This window comes from Fopius arisanus, unplaced genomic scaffold, assembly GCF_000806365.1.
Source record: "Fopius arisanus strain USDA-PBARC FA_bdor unplaced genomic scaffold, ASM80636v1 scaffold00039, whole genome shotgun sequence".
In the NCBI taxonomy this organism is placed as follows: Eukaryota; Metazoa; Arthropoda; class Insecta; order Hymenoptera; family Braconidae; genus Fopius; species Fopius arisanus.
In genome coordinates, this window is record NW_011887778.1 from 573,457 (window position 1) to 597,128 (window position 23,672).

The 23,672-nt window shown below is 39.4% G+C and overlaps 3 protein-coding genes across 11 annotated transcripts in view; 1 reads left to right on the top strand and 2 right to left on the bottom strand.

Moving 5' to 3' along the window:
- Window positions 1-230: 230 nt before the first annotated feature.
- Window positions 231-2,274, bottom strand: LOC105266565 (cleavage stimulation factor subunit 2-like). 3 transcript variants are annotated; one of them, XM_011304835.1, is made up of 7 exons: window positions 2,132-2,274; window positions 1,984-2,062; window positions 1,091-1,825; window positions 1,002-1,028; window positions 822-919; window positions 549-739; window positions 231-429 (listed from the first exon to the last, which is right to left on the bottom strand). In XM_011304835.1, the coding sequence occupies exons 1-7, from the start codon at window positions 2,187-2,189 to the stop codon at window positions 310-312; spliced, it is 1,308 nt and encodes a 435-aa protein (XP_011303137.1). In that variant the 5' UTR covers window positions 2,190-2,274; the 3' UTR covers window positions 231-309. The 3 variants fall into 3 exon arrangements, with proteins under 3 accessions (XP_011303137.1, XP_011303139.1, XP_011303138.1); XM_011304837.1 differs by lacking the exon at window positions 1,002-1,028; XM_011304836.1 differs by lacking the exon at window positions 1,002-1,028 and having other exon boundaries at window positions 822-922; window positions 2,132-2,272.
- Window positions 2,275-2,344: 70 nt separating this feature from the next.
- LOC105266566 (uncharacterized) lies at window positions 2,345-3,917 on the top strand. Its single transcript, XM_011304839.1, has 2 exons — window positions 2,345-2,530; window positions 2,684-3,917. The coding sequence occupies exons 1-2, from the start codon at window positions 2,527-2,529 to the stop codon at window positions 3,472-3,474; spliced, it is 795 nt and encodes a 264-aa protein (XP_011303141.1). The 5' UTR covers window positions 2,345-2,526; the 3' UTR covers window positions 3,475-3,917.
- Window positions 3,918-4,482: 565 nt separating this feature from the next.
- The window catches only part of Tsp26A (Tetraspanin 26A), a 76,594-nt gene continuing 57,404 nt past the window's right edge, over window positions 4,483-23,672 (bottom strand). Inside the window, exons 2-10 of one of the 7 annotated variants that reach the window (XM_011304841.1) lie at window positions 14,230-14,350; window positions 12,549-12,622; window positions 12,152-12,226; window positions 11,393-11,491; window positions 11,031-11,159; window positions 10,570-10,620; window positions 9,546-9,656; window positions 8,494-8,604; window positions 4,483-8,083 (exon numbers count right to left, since the gene is read on the bottom strand). In XM_011304841.1, the coding sequence (XP_011303143.1) occupies window positions 8,015-8,083; window positions 8,494-8,604; window positions 9,546-9,656; window positions 10,570-10,620; window positions 11,031-11,159; window positions 11,393-11,491; window positions 12,152-12,226; window positions 12,549-12,622; window positions 14,230-14,350 (840 nt within the window). In that variant the 3' untranslated portion in view covers window positions 4,483-8,014. Of the gene's footprint in view, window positions 8,084-8,109; window positions 8,435-8,493; window positions 8,605-9,545; window positions 9,657-10,569; window positions 10,621-11,021; window positions 11,160-11,392; window positions 11,492-12,151; window positions 12,227-12,548; window positions 12,623-14,229; window positions 14,351-23,672 lie in introns of those variants that run through there. The other 6 variants (XM_011304840.1, XM_011304842.1, XM_011304845.1 and 3 more) reach the window with 6 other exon arrangements.

The following is a 23,672-nucleotide window of genomic DNA, read 5'->3' on the forward strand; positions in this document are numbered from 1 at the left end:
GACCATCACAATTTTTAAAGTATTCACTAAAATTGAAAAATTCAAAATTTTCAAAAAAGTATCAGGGGAGCTATTCACTAATTCACAATCCTCTGGAAAGCTCTTTCAAATTTTTGCATTACTAAGAGAAAAAAATCAAATTTTTTTCATTATTCGAAAATGTGTAATTATGTAAAGCAGAAATTCTGACATAAAATTTCAGTAAAATAACACAAATGGTAGAATGCCGAATCATATATTTATTAAAATCCCTGTGCGATTTCCATAGGTCTTTATTTACACGGAAGAAAAAACGAGAAATAATGGAAATTATCTTGGAGTGCTGTTGGCGATCTGCTCCTTGAGGACGAGAATACTCTGGCGCTGCTCCACAGGGAGCTTGGCGATCTGGTCATCCGTTAGTTGGAGCACTTGCATTATCAATGCAGCCTGGAATATTAATACAAAAAATCCGAACATCAGAAATGTAATGGGAAAAAATTATTTCAATTTAGACAATAAAGTGAAGTTTATTGTCTTCCCGATAAACTTAGGAGTGTTAACTTCACCTTCTCCTGGTCAGATGCTCCACTGGGAATACTTCCAGCCGGTGACATGCCTGCCATGAGTCTCGAAGCAGCAGAACTGGACGTAGAAAATCCACTTGTCGGAGTTGTTGTATTCACTGCAGTGATATTGGTTGGTGCAACGACTTGTGTTAGCACTGGACGAGGAACTTGAGGAGGTGTAAGAGCTGGAGCTGAAATTAATCAGATACTCGATGACTTTCCGCATCAAAGGACAATTAATTACTGATTTTAGACTGCAGTTTTTTTTATTACCAGTGGATTTATTCATCCTGGGATCGACTGTCATTCTGGGGTCTCTGAGATCGCGAGGATCTCTCCCAAATCGATCTCCTCTTGGATCTCGACCGAAGCTACTGTGAAAAAACAAGAGTGTTTCAATGATAATGATGAAGACAGATAGAGTCATTGAGAAGTGATTAAAATTGTTTAAACCTCTCGACTCCCTCCGCAGGAAGAGTGCTAATTAAAGGAGTGAACCTATTAATTTTCTTGGTAATATCAGCAAAATTTATAGGACTTACCTGTCTGGTGGATTGAAGACTGGAGGTCGTGTGTCCATCATTGAAGGAATGACTGGAGGTACAATAGCGACGGGTGGCTGTGTTCCAGTTCTGAGATCCATGTCCATTCTCGTGAGCCTGTGATCGATAGGTCTCTCCAGAGTCCTCAAGTCAACGTCTTTACCACTGAAAATGGGTGCAGGTGGATTGACCGGAGGAATGGGCCTGGCAGTGGCCCAGGGCTCCTCAATTCTCGGTTGAAATGTTGGAATCGGTGGATGTTCACTGGGATTGATCACTGGTGGAATGGTATTCGCTTTGTGGAGCATACTAACAGCAGTTTGAGGATCCACTATTCTCATGACAACGTGAGCCTGCAAAAGGGCGTAAGACAGCTGTGGATTCTGCAGGAGCATCTGTCTCGCCTCATTGGGATTATTTTGAACGCAGAGCTTCATCTGCTTCATCAGCTCGAACATCTGCTCTGGTGGCAGTGCAGCTACTGCCTTGGAGATGGCCTCTGGCGCTTTATCAGACTGCACAGCCTCTCCATAAGCATTCTCAGTGCTCTGTGTCTGCAGAAGACTCTGCATCTCCATACGACTCTTCTCTGTACACGCATTATCGACTCTCAAGGTTCGTCCACCAATCTCGTAACTATTCAAATTTCTCATTGCACTCAGGGCTGTCTCCTGATCCTTGTACTCGCAGAAGCCGTATCCCTTGGGTTTTCCTGTTTCTCGGTCATACACTAATCTGTAATGAACATGAAATGTAATGAACATCTGATAACAATGCTGTCACGAGAATTCATACTGATTGGAGCGAATAATTTTTGAAGGAGAATTACTGGCCCCTTAATTATCCATTCCAATCAATAATCAAAGTGAACAATTGATGATTTATTTTTTTACTTGAAGGACAGCACTGGTCCGACTTCACTGAAAATATCCTTCAGGTTCTCCTCTGTTGCTTCGTACGGTATATTTCCCACTGAAAATGTCAAAATTTATTTAACAATATATCCGAGTCAGGTGAAAAGTCGTGTGAAATCACAATTACCAAATACGCTTCTCATCGATTTATCCATCAGGGACTGATCGGCGTTAGAATTCGTCATTTTGTTTATTAATTATTAATTACTCTTTTCAATGCAATTGGATGTTTACTCCTGCACAACGGGGAAGGTTATGATTGCAGGATTGCGTCTGTTTGCAGCGTGCTAAAGATGGCGCCATGTATTTCAATTTTATTTTTCTCCGTTCGTTTCAAAATCGCCACGAGCCGGTAGTGTTGGTTGACATCGTAACAGTTGAAATGTTTTTCAAACAGAAAAAGCGCGATTCTTGTCCTTTGTGTGGGGAATTAATCCTCGAAGTGGTGTTTGTGTTGTGTTTATCGGAAGAACAGTTACTTAAACTCCAGAAACTGACGAACATCTCGAGACGCAGTTCATAATGGGTGAGTGATCTTACCAATTTCTGTTATTTCTCTTTTATTTCTCCTTTGATATTTCGTTGGGTATTTTCTATTACTACTATAGTATTTTCTATTATCATTTCCAATCCAATATATCCGAGGAAATTCATAACCTCGTGACATCATTTTCTCAAGGTAAAAATTCTTCAACGGAGGAAAATCCTCGGGAAAATCCCCACGACCCAGCCGTGCGGTCTTCAGGTCAATTGGAGGTCAGTCTTCCGTTATTTTACCCTCGTCCCCAGAGCACTGTCCCTGTAAAAATCAAGAAAAGCGATATACTCCCGACCGTTGGCTCCGAGATTTTCCCCCGACCCTCACCCCTCTCTCCACCCAAAACAAGTGCTGACAACAATTTCGCCGATGACGTCAGAAATCCATCCATTACTCCACAAAATCCCTCGATCCTCCTCTCGCATCAGAGAGCGAATTGTCCAGGTCCAGGAACTCCAATGCCCCTCTTGTCGCCCTCTGCCTATCCCTACCCCTATTGGCAGCATACTTTCACCTTGAATCCCTTAAGCTCGTTCCCTCACCCCGAAAAATTCCAAAAACCTCAGAGGAATGAGGAAGACGAGACGCCGAAGAGGTCAAGGACACTCGTGGAAATGCCAACCCAAGACGAAAAGCTAAATCTGATAAAGAGTGTCAAGCATCAAGATCGCTACGATTGTGAGGCTTCAAGTCCCAGGAGGAGGTGTGCCAGTGATTGGATCAACGAAAAGTCCACCGAGGAGTCCACCAGGGGTAAAACCCCCAGTTTACTCGATCGAGGCACTTCATCGATAAAAACTAACAGAAACAGGGCGAGGATGTCCAAGGACGTTGCTCTCGCCTCGATCAGGTGCATCGAACCACTGAGACGAGGTAGATCGAGGATGAGTGAGAAGCCAAACCAAGACTATCTTGGGAATGGCTCTGAGTGAGTCAACAGAATTCTGTTGAGTTGTGGAGATGATTAAATGGGTTAAGCACTGTTGTGGAAGGCTGAGGGAGAGCCTCATGCACTGTCCAGGGTGGCTCTGGCTTGGGGCCATGAATTAATTATGGTGAGGGTGTTTTGGTTATTAGGAGTGTAACTTCTTGTTTGAGAGAAGCTTAGACGTTTTTCGGGGGGAGATGGTGGGCAAGATTGCGTTCGAAGTCTTCACACATTAATTATTGCGAAAGGGTATTTTTCATATGTTGAAAATTTATTATTATGGGTTATTATAGATTTTCAGAATTCATAGAATTTTTTTACGCGTGCATCTGAATGAATTATCAGGATTGCGACGGAGGAATTACGAGGGCTCTTATATTTTTTACTCTTCCACAAAAAAAGTAATTCCAATTGATTTGGAAAATTGAGGATTCAAGATTTACAGCGATCTTTATTTTTAGTTTTTATCGCATTTTTTTAAACGAATGAATCAACAGCAAATTTTGTTGATTATAGTAGGATGCATGCATTTATCTCTGCTCGGGGATTTATGAATATTTGTAGAGAGATAATTCATTAATTATCATCAGAAAATGATTGAAATTGATATTGATTTCAGAATTTATAGGACTTTTTTACGCGTTAATTTCGAGCGATTTTTATGATGCCCTCTGGGTATGGCGTCTCTAATATTTCATTAAATAATATTGCAGTACGCATAAATATTGCGGGCCAATTAAGCGGATTATTAAAACTTCCAATTCATTAAAATGTGCAATTAATGGCAATAAGCGGACACGAATTAGTGTACCGAGTTTGATGTGAGCTGAAACTGTAAATAATGATTGAAAACACAGTTTGTACAAAGCACAGATTCTGGGTGATGAATCCCCCATTAAAACAGCGATATTTCTTACTGGTCTCAAATTCCTCCGACTGCTGAAAAATTGCTCTGAAAATTTCAAGGAAAAAAACGGAAAATCATGGAAATTATGGAATTACAAAAAAGCACTTTTATTGGTCAAGCGATCATTCAATTGCTACTATTTATTCAGATTCTTTACAAGTATGTTTACAATATTTACATGATTAAAGAACTCAACACATTCGATAATCTTACAATTTATTACGCGATATTCAATTAAGTTTATCTTCATATACCTTCACATTACACTCGCAACGAGCAGAACAGAAAAAAACTTCCACCAATTGAGGGTAAAATCCAATTAAACGTTGTACAAACGGTAAAGAGAAATAACGAGAAACAAAATAATTTGAAAAAAAAAACCGTTTATCCTTTATTTGGAGCTCGAATGAAACACTGCAATCTCGTGGCTCTGCAAATAATTTTGATATACAATTATTCATTCGGAATTTCTAATAATTTCTGTAACGATGTTATTCGCTGATAAATCAAATAAAAATATTGATTCAACTCGCAGTATCTGCCTATAAAACAAACAAAAAAAAATAAAGGCGTGAAATAAAAGAATAAAACAAATTGAATAATTACGAGTTTAATTTGATATTGTTCTTAAGCACCCATTTTTCATCATTCTCGCACGTTAAAAATTCAAAAATAAATTGCATGTGAATTGCCATCAATGTATAATCCAGCGGCAGTAATTCAGCTATTGTAGTATCATTAAGGATATAATAAAACAGGCAATTAAAAATCCATTATAATACATCATTCTCAATTACTTCAAAATGAGTTGACTTTGAATAATTATGCATTTAGCTTCTTCGCTAGCCAGCATAATAATTTATTTTAAAGTCAACTCATTTTACCGTGTCACATGATCCGAATATTCGACAAATAACAGAATATTGAATCAGGTTAACAGTATCAATCAATTAAAATTAATATTTCATTATGAACAGCCAGTGAAATGGATTTTATAATTAAATTGGAATGTCACTTGGGCTTAGCAAAATTGTGCCAATGGCAGTAAAAATAATGTATTCGCGGGTATTTCATTTAATGATCTACCCGCACCACACAGCCTTGCCAAACCCATTTGTCCCGTATTGATAAACATTATTTAAAGGTGAATTATTAATACAGAAATTAACAGAGGTACGTGGTTATTGCGGTGGTTTATGCATATCATTTTTGTTAACCCCGTCAATTATACCTCAAGTAATTAAAAAAAAAAATCGCCTTCACAAGCGTTTATCGATACGCATAACAGCGGTTTAAAAAACAACAAATAATTCGTTTACTTTAGTTGATTAGAAAATCAACGATTAGATTTAGTACTTCGAGATGATTTTTATTAATTCATTCAATAAAAATCATTTGTGTCAGTATACTGAAATTATCACGATTACATGTCATGTAAAAAAAGAACGGTTAATGCAAGCATCTCGTCTTGTCCGTTATGTGGACAATGGAGTATCGAACAAATCTCTCAACTTATGATTTAATGACTTCGTTTGAGTTTTTCAGCGCGTCAGAGGTAATCCATACAAAATTCACACAGAATAAAAGATACAAACGTAATTAATTTCCCCAACGTTCGTCAAAATAAAAAAAAAGTTTTTCGATTGAACCGCTCAAATCGAATATTCTACTCACATAAATCTCGAATTAACGATCAATCCCCATTCATCAACTCACCCGCTGAACAAGCGCTTCGATATCATTTTGTACACACCAATCACCTCGCAATAGCATAATGAGTGATTCCTACTATTTTACACCGTCGCAAACTGCTCGCAGTCAATTAAGATATACATATTTAGAAATATAGTAGTTTTCTCCACAATTTTTTCAATGGGCAGTTGAACGTATTTTTTTCCCGGTAGCCAACAGATCGCAAGTGCCCCGGGATAAATCCACCAAAGCATTGGGAAAAAAAAACAATTGATCCATCAACATCTCCACTGATTATTCCCCACCTCTCGATTTCCTCCAATTATTGAAATAATCGAACCGCGAGACACAACTATTAAATTAAACAACTGATGTTCTCCCACCCGTCCCGGAAATCACTTTATTCGGAAACAAAAAAGAAAAAAAGGGAATGAAAAAATAAATCGAATAACAGAGTCAAAGTTTTCCTCTTTCCCTTCCATCAATGGATGAACGACACGAAACGTAATAAAATTTGTGCTATTTGCTCCAAGATTTTTTCCCCTTATAATTCCCCCTCGCGAAAGACTTTCCACGATGAACTGTACATTTAACGTCTATACATCATTGCCATTTATTTTTATTCTCCACTTCATTTTTCCTTGCTCAATCTTCATCGGAGGAGGTAAATTCCTGGAGGTACAGGCAAGCGACCGATGATTAGATTTATTAAAACTTGGAGGCAAAAAAAAAGTGAAAACGAATCCCGGGAAATTCAAAGGAAAATTGAGATAAAATCTATTACTCGGGCTTGAACATGAATCGTGCAATTGGGGGAGTGGGAGTTGAAGGGGGGTGATAATCGATATAAGTTTACCACCCTCTCACCTCCCCTCACCATAAATTCCACGAGGAACCCCCTTTTAACACGTTCTCATCAGAAAGTAGTTGGAGCAACTAATTTAACGCCCAATCGGGCGTTACGATAAAGTTTGGTTCTGAGGGTTGTCTTAGGGTGGCCTTGATGCCTCGCACATAATGCACGAGTTCTCAGTGATTTTCGATACTGCAACGAGATTGGCCCTGATTTCTCGCTGCGCCCCCACGACATTCACGTCGATCAACATCAAGTTCAAGTGCTCTTTTCAATTTGCCTAGGGTCTCTCTCAATTTGAAACAGTATTTGTGTGATCGACAAGTGGACTGCAAACTGATTCATCAACTCAAATCGAGAGGTTTATTGGGAAATTAATTCCTTCGTTCCTGTGGGGGTCGACTGTTATCGGTGAAAGGCAGCGAATTAATTGAAATTCGGTGGATCCAAATTTTCCCGTAAATTCAATTTGCGATAGTTATCGACATAACTCGATGGTCAAGAAATATGGTGAATATGAATTGTGTTTCAATTTGTGGATTTAGCAACTTCACTGATTAAAAAAAGTTAGCGAAAGTTATTTTTTATTTGGAATGAACTTTTGTAGCTTTTGATAGTTCACAAACGAAAACAATTGTTCTCGATTAACAGGATAATTAGCAATCGCTTTTGAATAATCCCAGAATAATCTCTCCCTTTGGGAAGCCAATATTTACGGAATTTACCCGATTTGTCCAGTGGTTTAAATCCAGTTAAAACCGTTCAAACAAGTGCTTTGAGAGTTACCCCATCAACAACCACACGGGTCCACCGAATTTACTGAGTAATACCTTAACCCCGGACTGTTGTATCGATTCGAAATTGCCAACTCCACCTGTCGATCACCAACAGCCAATCTTCATTTTCTGGCTTGACCCAGTCCCATTGAGAGCTCCAATTCAAGATGAAATTTTTTCAACAGCTGTATTAGCACAACTCCAACAACCTAGGCAATTTCCAAAATGCAAACCCTTCAAGAACTTGCCTTGATCAACGTGATCGATCAGCATCCATCAGTACAAGATGCTAAACCGCCGTGGGGGCACGTGATTGTCAGTGCCACTTTGCCTTTTGCGCAAATATATCGGCCCGCAAATTCTGGGCGAAGCAAATTCCAAGGATCTGCAAAATATAATACGAAATAATTAATCAGAAGAATGTGAAATTCCTTAGTATCGACAAATTTGTTTTAAAAATAAATTTTTTGATTCGAGAAAAATCGAAACCCAGAAACTTCAGTTGCCACTGAATATTACCATAATCAATGCATCAGCTGACGTAATCGTTTAGCAATTACTCCAGCAAATGGTAATTCACATCGCAAACATCAATTATCACCATAAATCAAAGCTGAGTCACATCTCATGCACAAAAAAGTACAACGAACGAACAATAAAAGGAGTAACACACAGCAGTAATTCACGAAAATCAGGCGGGATAATACGAGTTAATTCTCAATTCGTCTCTCTCTGCCTAGAATTAAATATATATAACAGGAGCTAAGCTCTCCATGCCGGGATAATAAATACTACCTGTGCAAAAGCCGTGACGACAGCGCTGGTTGCAATCACAAGTAAATTTCTCTCCACCCACTCCTCCCCCGCCTGAATACAACCCTTCTCATGTATCGTCACGTCTGAATTCTGCAAAATAAATGTAAAAAAGAAAAGCTAAAAATAATTTCTACGACTTACCGATGCTGCTGAAGTGTTAGAAGTCGTCTGGTATTAGTTATGTCAATGTTTTTTTAATGAAATACCCTCAACCAGGATGATTTGTGGACATGAGCATGTCCCTATCGTTTCCGTCATCCACGAGGGAAATCCTCCCCCACAGCAAGTGTCCAAGTAATTTATTACCCACGATTATACCCCACGGATACGACAAAAAAGAAATACCCCATTATTGGATTGCGTGACGGTTCGGCATAAATGCAGTTTGCACAACCGAGCTTTTTAGCATCTACAGCTTGTTGAGTTTTGCTAAACAGTAAATAGCCGAAAACCCCGGCATTTCAATCGTAATAACGGATACATTATCGGCTTTTATGGCCTAACCACTGGGTGGAAACCAGCTAGAGAGTGAGTAAAACCTACCCTGGGAATCACGTGAAATCTATATGTGTTATTACACTTTTTTTTCTCTCATTATTTTTTTTTCACCTCTCGTTGCGCCACCACTCGATCCATTACACACATGCTTCCATCGCTTTTTATTGTATTTTATCGATGTTAAACTTACCTCGTGCAGGTTGAAAAAATTGTGATTTGCAATGCGTCACAATCTACACAGTGATGTGAACAAAATAATAATTCAATTGTATCTACTAAATCGGGGGGTATAGAATAATTTTTTAATACGATCCAAGTTAATTAGTTGGGGTAATTAGATCCAGACTTTTGAGAGATCGCATGAAAAAATATTCAAGGGGCTTTTCAGGCCAGTGATATATTTGGGTATTCAATGGTTGAATAAACAACAATAGACTGGTGCTTACAGACATGCTGAAACTTTGGTCACAATGGCCGATATTATTTGCAATGCAGAATTGACGATATTCGCCGATAGCGATGTAAAACTGTACCTGTAGAACCATTGTGCTGACTATGGTACCAGCAACTGGCACGAGGTTCAATTCTAGCCACTCCTCACCCGCCCTCAGGCAACCCCTTTCAAATATACTCCTCTCTGCTGGCTGCATTTCCCAAGGAAATAAGTTGAAGTGATTTAGATGAGGGGTACAGTGGAGAAATATGATTCACCCAACATTTGACATTATGGCGATAATAGTCAGGATATTATGGTCGTAAGTCTGGCCGGGATCGGGGAAATAAAGTCACCCGATGGGAAATTTTAAATGGGAAACAATCGATGGCATGCGCTGGAACTTCCTCAATATCATATCGTTTCAATTCTCTTCTTTTTATCATTACGACAAAATTCTTTCGCGTAATTGCAAATACTTTGAACTTTACGGTGAGAAAAAAATTCCGCACATTGACGGAAAAATTGTTTTCATACTAACAAGTGAAATTAATTAATAATTGCAATATTTTTGGTTGTCATTTTACGAAATAATATTTTGAGTTGTATTATTTTGATGGATGACCGGTTAATTATTCTTGGACGTCTCCCTTTTTCTCGGCTGTTTAGCCCCGAATGACTGATATGATTTATCTTCTTTAATTAGTTAAATGCATCTCCCAGCTTCGATAGTTTCTCAAGCAGCAACTTGTAAGACATTATAATCACCTTCTCATGAAATTTCCCATTTAACTTCCCTTATCCGCGCCTCGTATCTCCCAAGCAATTACACCCACGCCAAAATCTCGAGAGGAAGAGGGTTGGTAGGAGAGGAGTAAACAGAGGACTTAGTAAGGAATGGATTGTTCAGATAGTGAGTATTGCAGCAGGAAGATCCAATTATCATATTTCACTGATCATTTTAGGAACGTTAAAGTTGAAGGGCAATTTATTACTCTTCAAACAAATCAGAATTATCAAGAGAGAAAGCAGAGTTGTCGAATTAAAGTTTTTTGTTAATTAAAACTTTAGCCCGGAGGTTTTTCAACAAAATATAGAGTTTTGATGGAAAAAAATGAACTTACATTGCCGGGTTTGCGCACGTTGTATCCGCACTGCTTGTTTTTAGTTATTTCCTGTGAAATTAAAATTTCAACGATTTACTGAAATTCGTAGAATTAACCAATTAAACGCAGGGTATACCGGCTTCAATTATTTTCATGCAGCTCAATTGAACCGAAACCTCTCCAATTTATGCTTTTCCTGATGAGCGAGTGTGTGCACACTGCACTGAGGGAACAAATTGTTCAAATTGCTAAAAAAAAATTTGTCATAATATTGGAATTTTTATTCAAATTAATTCTGGAAAATTTCTCTGAGTGCATTTGCAGTGTTTCTTTTACATTCGGTATCGATTAATTCGCGTGCTGTATAAATGTGAAAAAGGCAAAAGCATTGCTCCATCAGTGCAGCCCTAAAAGCCAATGCTTCAATGATTCACGATTTATTTTGATTGAACAATGAAATTTTAGTTTACACTTCTCACGTTGGGCTCCCGTTTGCAACAGCTGAAAGGCACGCCACAGGCTTCACTAGACCCAATTTCAATCGATGAACAGTTGAAATAGTTATTTCTATCCCAGTCTTTTGGACCCTCTATCCCACAGCACTGCAACTGTAATTATTAATATACCAGTAAAAGCAATGGTTCCAGGATCCAAAGGGCATCCGACCGTTCATCACCGAAATTCAACCAAAATTCTCCACAAAACGTTCGCAGGGTTCGATAAACGCTTTTTCATTCAGCCAGGATTATGCCGGTGATTAATAGATGTCCATTAAAAATTCAGTGATTAATTATGAATCCCTGAGAATATTTTGTGCGAATTTGTGGTTTTAATACTCAACCCAATCCTCCTGGATCCAGTCGATGAGATTCTGCTGGTCTGGATCATCTCGATAATGAATTATAAATGCTTGAAACCCACCAGTCGCTTGAGATTTGATCTGAAACATTATTTACGACGAATTTTTTCACGTTTCTACGAGAATTAATTATCCCAGCGTATGCAGTTGCGCGTATGAGATAACTTGAAATTTGAGTGAGGGAAAAATTAAACTGTCGGCTCATAGGAGTGGCGTTAATGTATTCAGTGAGAGATAGATCATGGCTGACACATGACTGGTGACGCAAGCGGGTGTTAATTGTCGGTGAAAATGACTGTCGACTTTCCGTGGAATTTTTTCCAGTTTTCAAAAGAAAATAGTGACTCTATCCAGATCCATTTATCAGCTTGACTTTTTTCGTTGGTAATTGATAATATTTTCAGGAAATGCATCTGTTTCACCCCTATAAAACAAAGCTCGAAGGCGAATGGGGAAATTTTAGTCGTAAAACAACGAGTCTATACGAGAAAAGCATTCCCTCGGGATTCCCAGCCATAAGGCAGACAAGGGGTTACTATTTCCGTCTCTTACGTGTTATTATCATGGTTGAAATGGAGACCCGGTACCATACTTCATTATCACTGTTTATACCGTGCTTTTTTATAACCATTTTATTTCAATGCCTCTTTATGAAACCTCTCCACTGGCCTTTTATCGACATTTTAATGGAGCTATCTGGGTGGAAATGTACGGTGGGAGGGTAGTGGAATTTTTAATTACCCAGTCTTTAAAAATGAATCCCAGCACACCCAGTGTCAGCTCCAGCATCAGCAATCCACCCAAAAATACAGCGTACTGTAAAATATAATTACGAATGCCACGATAATTGATATGTACGGAGAAAAATTGAAATTTTTACTTTGGATAAATTCAATAGTCAATACTTAATCGTGCGGAAAAATTTCGGTTGCAGAAAAAGCAAATACTGCATTTTAATTCAGAATTGATATCATACTAATGGAATATATTCTCACGTTAATTATTGCATTAATATGAAAATATCAATGGGCATATTAATTTATCTGGGGATTGATCCATAAAAATGATTAAGTAAGATTTAAAAGGCACGATGATGTGAATTATTGAAACAAATGCAATTTGATGGTGAAATACTCACAGCGGCTAATAGACACGTGTTTTCCCTGAGTGCCCCAACGCATCCAGTGAAACCAATGACGGATGTGACCGTACCTACAGGGAATACAACAATGGTATTATAATCGAGGAAATGGTATATTCCCATGGGCTGGATATTCACGTGTTATGCTCGCGGGGGGAGAAATTTATCAGTGTATGAGGAGAGGAGTGTCTCCAATGAGGCAGGTCTTCAGTGAGGAGTTACCAACGCACCCATCCTCAATGAGGGACTCTCACCATGTATTTGACGTTCAAACATGGACAAATGTTGTAGACTGAAAATCCAGACAAGAGGAAGGCTGGAAATACTGACGAATTTACGTTGTCGTGGATAAAGGACCAGTTAGAATGAGTTCAGCTCGACGTATGGGACGTGAATGCAGTCTCTCCAACAGAATGCACCTAGTCCATGAAATTCACGAAACTCTCTAAATACATCCTGTTTCAATAGTGATCGTGATTGCTCTTGAATATGAGAAACTCTGGGGATAACTAAAGCCCATTGTGTCGCCTAGAGTGCGTGGACAGGGCGTGCAGACAGGGTTGCCATCAAATTTCAAAATGTTATGAACTATTTTACTCAGTTGTTACGAGAAAACTTTTGCTTCTGACACTGTTGGACGATTACCCGGGGAATTTTCAACGTTTAATGGCTAGTTTTTATCACCACTGTTGACGATTTTTGGTTAATGATTGATCTCTCGCACATTCATACCCTAGGATAATGAAAAAGTCACTTTTGCCACTGGCCCTTGGGACCGGAATGGCAATTTTCCTTTTCCACTTTTATATCTTCCTCTTTCCTGAGGCGTTATCATAATCAATAATACGAATAAATGTGAATATATGCGAGATCAACAGTTGGTCGATGAGATATTGGGATTTTGAAAAAAGTTCACGAAGAGCTAGGACTTGGGTATTTCGAATTTTTCCTCGATTCTCCCAAAATTTTCAACTTAATTTCTTCCACCGGTGAATTCAGGCTGCAATGCATCACTCGGCCTCGCTTCCGCAATTCTTTTCCCCTCCGAAATATATGACTTGCACCTTTTTGTGTGTCACCGTAGTCCAGAAATTATATGACTTCTTTTTCCACTTTGAGTTGGTGGGTACGGGGCGGAGGTAACCAGTAACGTCAGAGAACTTCTCCAGGATTTTACTCCATCCCCAAGATTTCACCAAACTTTCTGGAGCGATACAACAAAACTAGTGTGTACCACCGAGGAAAGAGGAGAGTAAACCGCCGTTAATCCCCCAATGGCCCCCATGGGAGACAACGAAATCAACTTTACGAAGGTGGCCACATTTTGCGGACCAACGAGAATCCGTACTTCCGGGCTCTTCGCCTCCTTGGCGAGAACTTTTTCCAACTTTCCATTTTCTTTTTTTTCTCCAAGATTTTTTTCCCTCAACCCCACGATATCCTCAGCATGACCCCAAACTACTCTCGTCAATACGTATTCAATGGTGCACTGGTGATGCTGGGGATGAAGAAACATGAAGAAATGGGACAGCTTTTTGGTCTTGTACATCCTCGAGTTACATTCTCCTTACTCATGTCAATTGGGCAACAGTGGGGAAGGATTGTTGGGTCCGAGTTATGTCTCGGTGGTAAAGTTTTTCCAGGATTGAGAAAACTTATTGCATTGTGAATGACTCACCGACTAGAATGAGGATGAATGCTGGATCCAGGGCGATATTTGTTAGACGTGATAGATTGTTGAATGTGTCCTTCTCCTTCCAGGCCCAGACACCCACCGCCATTATTCCCAGACCCAGCCACTGAAACAAGACAGGGATTAACATTAATTTTGGGATTAATATTGACCTAAAGTAATTAAATTTGGAATTAATTGTCACCTGTTAACCCGGGTAAAAAAAATTGTAATCGGAATATTTTTTCCAAATTTTCAAAAAAAAAATTTTCTGAAAAGTTTTCCAGAAATTTTTTGAAAATTTTAGAAAAATATTCCGATTACATTTTTTTTTAATTCCAGATTACGGTATTTGTGATTGGAAAATATTTTTCATCACGATGTGCGGAAAAGTGGTTTTTCCACACTTGTAACGAAATATACTATTTTACAGTGCAAAAAAAAATTCGTAAAATCCAATGAATTGAGCCGTGACATTTTCCGACGTCGGAGTATTTGCGATTAATGCAATAATTCCCCATCGATTGGGAAATTCACCAGTGTCCCACGATTCCAGGACTAAAAGCCCCTCCCACTTCTGGGATGTCCCTGAAAGGGAACGAAAAGAGGGTTGAAGAGGGGTGATAGGCTCCCCCGAGGGACAAACTTCGAACGAAATGGCACACTCCACAAAAGACCATAAAACCCACCCTACAAACCTAATTAATAAAAAAACCCATTGTCCATGTTTACTTCTTTCATAACTCGATAAAAATATTTCACTCTGTCATACTTCCCCAACACCATTTACAATCCTACAGGGACTCATTCCCACAAAGCCTGAAATAAAATCATTAAAAAAAAAGACAATAATAATACGTCCCAGTGATAATCGTAATCCCCCGTGGTCTACCATAAAAAAAAATTCTATTCTATTCACCGAAAATCCTCAAAACATTAAATATAGTCGAATATTAAAAAAACGATAATCCACAGAGAGGAATATTTCATCGAAATTCAGATAACTGAAACCTGAAATAGAACGAAATATTCGATTCCCGATAATTAAATAATTGAATCATGCATTTGTGATAAAAATTTTGAATGTCGTATCTCTTTACCTTTTTAATTCTCAATGCGATATTAATGGAAAATTAATTTTCATCCCTCTGTCCTATTGATTAACAATGACCAATTGGAATATATTAAATGGCACTGCGAAATATATAGCGAGTGTAAGTATTATTAATTTATTCCAGTGAAAATTGTAAATTACGCTTGAACAATTGCGGTACTCTATGTTCGTTTGTGCTCTCCCACCGCTCAGAGGATTGAGAAAGATTTCCGGAGATAATCCGTGCACGTCGTGCAGTTAGCGGCATTGCAAATTGCATTAATTAAAACTGACTATCGAGTGGGCCTAGGATGGGGTTTTGGATGTACATGTGCCACCTATTGGTTGGCCTTTCCCGGTAGAAATTCAATGGTAACTCGGTTATCTTTGGACATATATGCCCCCACGTCGACACGGCCATCCGAGCATTTAGGTTTACTCAATGGGTTTCGCCAAATCCGTCGAATTAATTCCAACAATAATGAACAATGATCCATGAATAATTAACATGATTGGTGGAAAATGATGATTTATCGCTGGATCCGTGGTGCCGATCTCCTCCTGCATCTGATGCCCCCTTTTTTTTTTTACCTCATCCATTGGAGAATCTGATGGTCCAGTGAACCAAATGGACTCAATTGATTCAAAATTAATTATTCCACTTCATCCCTGCAAATGCCAACCATGGATGGGAGTCGTCCAGTTGTCCATGACGTTTCACCTGATTTATATGTTCAACAGAGTGCGGGATATTCGTTTTGGTGGGCGCTGGATATTTTATTAATCACTCTGAATATTGACGAGATGCAAGAGGCAATGGATTTTTTTTCAATATTCACTGCATGTACTGGACATTTTTTTGGAAATTATCATTATTTACAATTTGTAGAAAAAATTTAATGCAATTTTGTACATGACGTACGTCATTAATTCATTTTGTTAATTTCAAAATAATGGTCTTTTGGGATTGATAAAAAAAATGTTGTCAGTGGGCATCGACAGGTAATATTCCGGGAGTTTCAACGGATTTTGCCAAAGTGCAGTATCCATTAATCTTGCACCCCGTCCCCACAAGAATTCTCTATTAAAGTAATAGTAAAAGTTGAGTTGACTTTATTACAAGCTCGATTCGCCAAGATAACGCAGAGCACCCCACCCCCCAATTACCTCAATATTTTGGAAAATTTATTGAATCCTTTATCGAATGAAACTGGAAGAGGGGTAAATAACCGTGGGATGAGTGCCACTTGGGAGCAGTTAACTCGTAAAGATTGGATTTTTTCGCTCGGAAAATGTGATTCTGTATGATTTGTCGAGTGTACCATTGGAGTGGTACTCTCCTACGGTACGAAAGTACCAGGTGGTGGGGTTTGGACACAAGTCGAAAAGTTTAAGCCCAATTGAACTCAGACAAAGTTGAACTAGTTGAAGTTGAACGCCAGTGGATGGTTTTAATCTGCCTGAAAATGCCCCCTCAAATCCAGGGACAAATCAGAGATGAGAGAAAATCCCTTGGGCACTAATTCATGAAATAATGAGTATTGATTTCACGAGTTTTATCTCGAGGGAGGAAGCTCGAACGCCATTTTCGATAATTACGAGTGCAACAGTTATCGTTTGTTATCAAAATTGGCACTGAGAGTGCAGCTTAATTGTTTTTCAACTTCTCTACCCTTCTTTTCAACTTCTCCAATTCTCTATTGGAGAGAAGTTGAATGATAATATTATTCTGGCAACTATGAAACTGCGAATACTCATGAATATTTAGTTGTCCGTAGAAAGAGAGACTGAATTGTAGTAAAAAAACTTGTGCATTTCAACTTTTTCCTTCAATTAATAAGCAATGCATTTAAAATAGCGAATACCCGTGATAAAAATTCACCGTCTGGAGCTGAAGATAGTATTCGTGAAGTTTTCACGAGTAAAAAAATCAATAGCTACCGGACATTCTTGGATAACGAAAAGCTTCTGCCAGCAGATGTTGATTGGAGATGTTTTATTCAAACTTGTTTCCTCTTATTTTCATTTTGCAGTTATGGATCTCCATTACCTAAAAAATTTAGTTATCTGTCGAAACTCGAGCGTGATTTATGTACATATAAACACGCTATGAATATTCATGACGGGGGAGGGCTTTTTATCCTCCATACACAACTCTGTGTACATTGCATCCTAGATGTGCTAATTTGCAAACCTCCCGCACTGTCGACAAGCCACCGACCATGGTTCACCGATTAATAATAATTCATGCGATGTTACTTTAACACAAGGGGTGTTAATGCTTTGGTCTCACCAGAAACATCCAAAATCCCTTTGACTAATTTTCATGGACATGTTATCTTTCACTGCTATCACTATTTCATCCATCGATTATCTATTTTTTCCCCTACCGGGATTCCCCCCTAAAAATTTGCGGTTATTCGCAAAAAATATCCGTGACAGTTGCGTAATTCCGGTGCAATTAAAAATTACCTCCAAAACATTTTGACGGAGTAAATAAAAAAAATTGAAAGAAGCTGAAAAATTTGGTAGTAACACCCGATATAAATTATGACGCGAGTCATTCCGCACGATCGAATGCCACACAATTTCTGTCAGTCGGCAGTATATAGGGTACCAGTGGTAAACCAGGAGTCAACCGCAAATGTTTTAGGGAAAGACGTATAGGAGGTAGATATAAATTTTCAACGGGCGTGCTCTCAGACTTTTGCTAGGATAAACCGAAGTGAAATGCCACGAGAAAGGTTGGATTTACATTTGCCAATGCCCTTTCCCCCCGAAGCCCAAAATATTGAGCAGAACCACACGAGACGGTGAAAAATAATAAAAAGAGGATAAAGCAGACACCACGAGCGAGAGGGAAAATAAAAAACGCAAATGGAGGTAAAAAAAAATGGGTGCGGGTACACCACGTGCGGTCGTGCTTAAAACACACGAAAAGGGTTTTATCCAACTGCAGGTTGGAAAACCTTTTAGCGAGATTAGATAATGAGAAAAATAAAGAATGAGATCAAGAGATTTTTTTTTTTCACGACTCGAATGGTGAGTATTCTTGTCACGTTGAGTTTTCGAGGTGTTTAATATGCAAGGGGAGAAGCTGAAATATGGAATTACATGCATGTTTTGTGGAAAATCGATGTACCGGGGGTGTGAGTGGGTGGTTGGGTGGTATTGGGGTGGAGGTGCGTCTTGACATCAGAAATTTCTCATCTCGATGTAAGATGAGACGTATTTATATGCATAACACGCTTGTTATTTACTCTCTATGTACAGCCCAATCGATTTGCTGGTACGTGGATGTTTCAATTAACGCAGTCCATCTGATCGTAAATCATTCTGATATCCGTTCAATGCAAACGTTTGATATTAATGGAAACGCGGGATAGCGCTTTGGGGTAAATCGTGAATAGTGATATCGGTTCATCGAACTGGGAATTAATTTTCCAGAAATTTTTCGATGGTACCTCACAATTCCGTTCGGGTTTCGATGGTTTTGGCGAGAGGTACGGATTTTTAAATCGATCATCCATCTTCTCACCTGGCAGATCGGAATTATTAATCAAGAGTCGTGCGGGTTGGAATATTTCTGGTGGTTTTTATCCGATTGAATCCCCTCAGTGATCTTTAAGAATTGCTCGAACATCGACGGACACATGCATCAGCTAGAAGACCCTGGCAACACGCCAAATCTCTCAATTCTTCTCGATCACGTATCAACGATTGTTTTCACTCTACCCTATTTACCTTCCCCAGGTGTAACCTCAGCAAATTTGTCGTCAATCCTTTTTTGGTGAGAACGTGGGGATTGCTCGAGGGTTTGGTGAAAAATTCACGAGTTTATTTCACCAAGTTTAATCCAACCTTTGAATTTTTCTCAAGTTTCTGGTAAAATTTGTCTTATAGCTTTGTTGAACAAATATTGGTATCCGTGTGCAACCAACTTGTCTAACCATAACTGAGGGGGGCACTTCGATTTGTACAAAGTTCAATGGATTTCTAGGGTTTTAGTTGAAGGATGTTTTAGTCATGGTGGGGTTTGTGCTCTTGGCAAGTTCAGAAATCGAAGAGGTAGTCTGGAATTGAGGCTTCCTGTGGTTAGAGGCTAGATCAAGCATCTTCGGTCGGTGAACATCAGGCAAGTTTTAATCTTCCGAAATAGACCGCCAGATCAGCATCTCCGAGAGTCATTCCTCAAAAGGTGCACAGATAAATATGCAATTCAAATCATAAAACAATTATCCATCCATTTTTTTGTCCGAGAAAATGAGGATTGGTGTTGTGGGTAAAACAACTTAGAGGATATTTTATGATTTGAGATTTCCACGAAATTTATTTCTGTTTTTAATGAAAAATTAGCTAATTTATTTGAGGGAGAATGAAGCGTTGGAGTTTAACATATTGCGCCCAACTTATTCGACATTTCGGGTGCGATTCTCCAATTTCCACTGGCAACATCCAAAAGTTTCATCTATTCTCAGATCTATTCTGGGTAACTTTTACATAACTCTGAAAGAGAATAGATTCGGTTCTCGCGGCTGAGAATCGGCGGAGGGGTAGGATTTACGATGATGCATTTTTCTCCAGTGTGCAAGTTTAAAGGATCACATGGAACAGTAACGTCAGCCTTTGAGAATTTCTCCTGTTTTTCTCACTCCATAATATATCCCCGTGAATTCGAAAACTCGCGATAAGCATCAGTATCAAAGACTTGGGGGATGGGTTTGAATAAAAAATGAAATACCGGTGAGGGGGATGAGGGGGATGAGGGGGATGAGGGGAATGATCACGTCGAGTGGTGGTGACGAAAAATTCGAGGATTGGGGTATGAGAATTAAGTTTGATTTGGCGATGGGTGTGCAATTGTTGGAGATGCTTTTGACTAACTCCGTGGGTTTTCGCGTGCATACCGTTTGATTGAAGGAGGCGAATGGATCACCGGAGTTTGTATACAGACTTTGTAACGGTCAGCAGATACTCCCAACTAAATAAACGTGTGTTGTGGATGTATGGAATTTCAGACAGCTCCTGTTCAGGTATTTACCTAACCTCCGGCAACTACGCTGTTTGAAATTTTTGGGGGGAAATATTACAGGCCCTTTCAAAATCTCTCACCGAACGTTTATGGGAATTTCCAGGGTTATTGTTCCACGGAAATTAATCTATAAGGTGAGATGTACTGTACTGTAATTATGTCGAAAAATGAGGGAATTTATTTTTAAATTGCAATGAGTGAAAATGCTATTAGAAAATTTGGATTAAAAAAACTTTTTGGAACAATTTCGTATATGAGTATTACCCTACGTCTGGATATCTCCCATTACCGCAAAGAACATTCTCATCTCTACAGAAAAAAATCGAATCCATACGCGATACGAGGAGCACTCAAAGCGGAGATTCCCTCATCTCACTTTCCATCGATTCTCCCATTGCCCCAGCCATTTAGTGGCATCCCAAGATTCCCCATTGCCATTCTCCACTTCCACGAGAGCATCAGCAACCCCATTTAATTTAACTGTGAATTGCAAAAGCCCAAGTGAATACGTCAAATAAATTTTTACCCCGCGAAAATGACGAAGTGAAAAAATACAAAATGACAAAATGACAAATGCACCGTAGAATCGACAGATTGCAGATACATATCGTGGAGGACCAAGTGGATGGTCTCCGAAGTCAAAGGGTCGACCGTAGGAAAACGTAAGAATGATGAGAGCACCGGGGTGGAGGAGGATGGAGGTTGCCGAAGGAGTTTCAGAAACGACCCTTGGGAGTCGGAAATCGATTGTCCGGACGGTAGACGTGGGGACTAAAAAGAAATAAAAAGGCAAAAGAGGAGGAACTCCATCCCTTTCAGCTCTCGCGTGCGATTTCACCGATAGACGATCGCTCCAGCCGCAGGGATGAGAGAGAGAGAGATAAAAAAAATGGGGAGCGAAGAAAATATCCGAAAAGGTTGGAGGGGAGGTTGGGATTGGTAAACGGGGGTTTCGCCGATGGAATTTCTAAAATTTGGCAGAGTTTTCCACCCGGATAAATTCAGCTTCTCTCGGTGCGATACAGTTGAGGCGCATTTTCGGCCCCTGAGATAAAGCGAAAATGCACGATCTCTCGGTGAGGGTTGAGAGGAGCAAGGGTTAGATGGAGGAGTGAAGAGTGTCTGGAGGACCATAGAGGCGAGAGTCGATACACTTCGATGCTTCTCAGCCCCTCATCCCTTCTCATCCCTCCTCATCCCTCCTCATCCAATTCTCAAAGCCTCACCCTGTTTTACGCTGTAAAGTCTGCGAAGAGGACCGGACGAGTCTTTACGCTCTTCCCGAGGGTGGACACGAGTGAGGGTGTATATTTTATTTACACAAACGATACAAACCTATCTGGCATACGTTGGGACCCCTTTCTCCCATTTCAGGAGCTTTTTTTTCTTTTCATCCCCACTGCTTCTCTAACAAAAGCTCCTCTCGAGCTGTTCACTATCTATGGACGACTGGTCTTTTTCCCTTCGTAAGCTTCCCATGCAGTTGTAGAAACGCAGTAAACAGTAAAGTTGTACTTTACATTCTGCTCGTAAAGTACGTTTACAGAGTAAAACGATTGTTTCCATGTGGGTGGGGTATTCTATATTGAGGTAAGGGCAGTAAAGAGAACCCTGAGACCCATTAAACTCCACGAATTCCCGTACAAATAAATGATGTATTTTCTTTGAAATTAATTCAGACTTCCCATCTACGTTTTCCAAATTTCCTAATTACCTTTTTATTCCTTGAATTCTCTCTATTTAATTCCCTCTAAAAAAATGACAAACACTTGCTCATTAATTTCATTAATTCCATTAATTTAAACTCTCCAAAAATTGCCCTGGAAAATATCGATGAAAAATATCGTTAACAGTATATTCCAGTGATGACGCAATATTTTTTTCAGCTGAATTACCATTGGTTTATTTGTTGCATGGGTAATGTCTCTGGAGCGTAACTCATCGGACTAGACCGCCAACAAATTGCCATCGACGTATTCAGAAACAGTGGAAACGGGGTATGAGGATGGCTGTTAATTTCCCATGGGCAACAAACGTGGCCGAAGTAAAGCGATTCGAGCGTTTGAGGTGAATTACTATTTACCTTCACCTGGTGACAGTACGGTGGTTGGTGATGGTCGTGATGACACAGGAGTAGATTATTCGTGGAGACGATGGAGGTAAAAAAAAAAGAAAAGGGTAAATAGGTTGAAACACGAGAATACCGTCGTAACATCCATCTGGTCCTGAGTAGGAATGAAGCTATTTGTCACTGTTGTTCACCTCCAATACAGTGTGAAGACACTGGGGGGTGATGGTATCGGTAGGTTTGCCACGTTTGGGGTCTGGCTGTGAGGTCGATACTCCATTCTACCCATCCTCTTACCTTACACCCGACAATTCACAACCCATCCCCTGGGACTGGTGGAACATCCCTCTTATACGTGCCCTGACCAACGGCATTAATCACGGTCAAGTACGCCCCGTCACGACTGATTAGTTCTCCCATTGTTTTTCGAACGTTAATAAAATGGCGACAATGGAGGGGAAAAAAGAAGACCGACAGGGGAAATGGTAATCGCTCGGTGCATTCAATTGAACAGCTGAGAACGTGAATTATGCACACCTTCATGCCACGACTCGAGTGAATCGGGTAATGAATGCATTTCATTACGCTCGTATGAAAGCATTAAATGTGGGAGGGGAATTATTCTGTTGTTAATCTATCAATTTCGGTTTATTATACTCATCAGGGAGAGCAGATACGCGAAAAACTTTTTTGGATTGATAAACTTTTTTTTAAAACTTTAGATATTCAGTGAAAAGTTCTACTGAAAATTCCGAAGTTTATCACATCTGCTTACCCTAATTACTTCGCCTGATTACCAGATATCAGAGAGATATGGGAGTTCGAAGTAAATAGTAAATTCGTTTTTTCTCCTATCACTTGGTGCAATTGAAAATTTACCGCTAGCAATTGCGCGAATGGAGGACAATTGTTCTCGAAATGTTTCAAATGGCTGAATGGGCCCAACTAATTGTCCCGACGAATGTTTTCGCAATTCGAAACAAAAAATGCACTTTCCTCGATGCACCGTTGAACTTTGTTGAATAATTATGCGGGAAATTGGTTGATTTTAATCAGCCATACCCAGTCATCTCTATTTCAACCCGCAATGGTTAATTTATGGAGTAATAGATTGGCCCCAAGGTAATGAAACAACAGAAACCCGGTGAAACAAAGCACTGAGTAATAGCAATATATCACTGTCGAATGTAATTGTTTATTAAAATAATATTTCTGTCCGAGGCACAATGAGTCTCGGAATAAAGGGAAATTAACGT

What these genes read in the sequence shown, in the direction of transcription:
- LOC105266565 (XM_011304835.1), bottom strand. Translation starts at nt 2,189, where the DNA reads ATGACGAATTCTAACGCCGATCAGTCCCTGATGGATAAATCGATGAGA. An exon ending in ATCGATGAGAAGCGTATTTG is followed by an intron (nt 2,063 to 2,131) that starts GTAATTGTGATT and finishes TGACATTTTCAG; the next exon opens with TGGGAAATATACCGTACGAA. An exon ending in GTCTTCAATCCACCAGACAG is followed by an intron (nt 1,029 to 1,090) that starts GTAAGTCCTATA and finishes TCCTTTAATTAG; the next exon opens with CACTCTTCCTGCGGAGGGAG.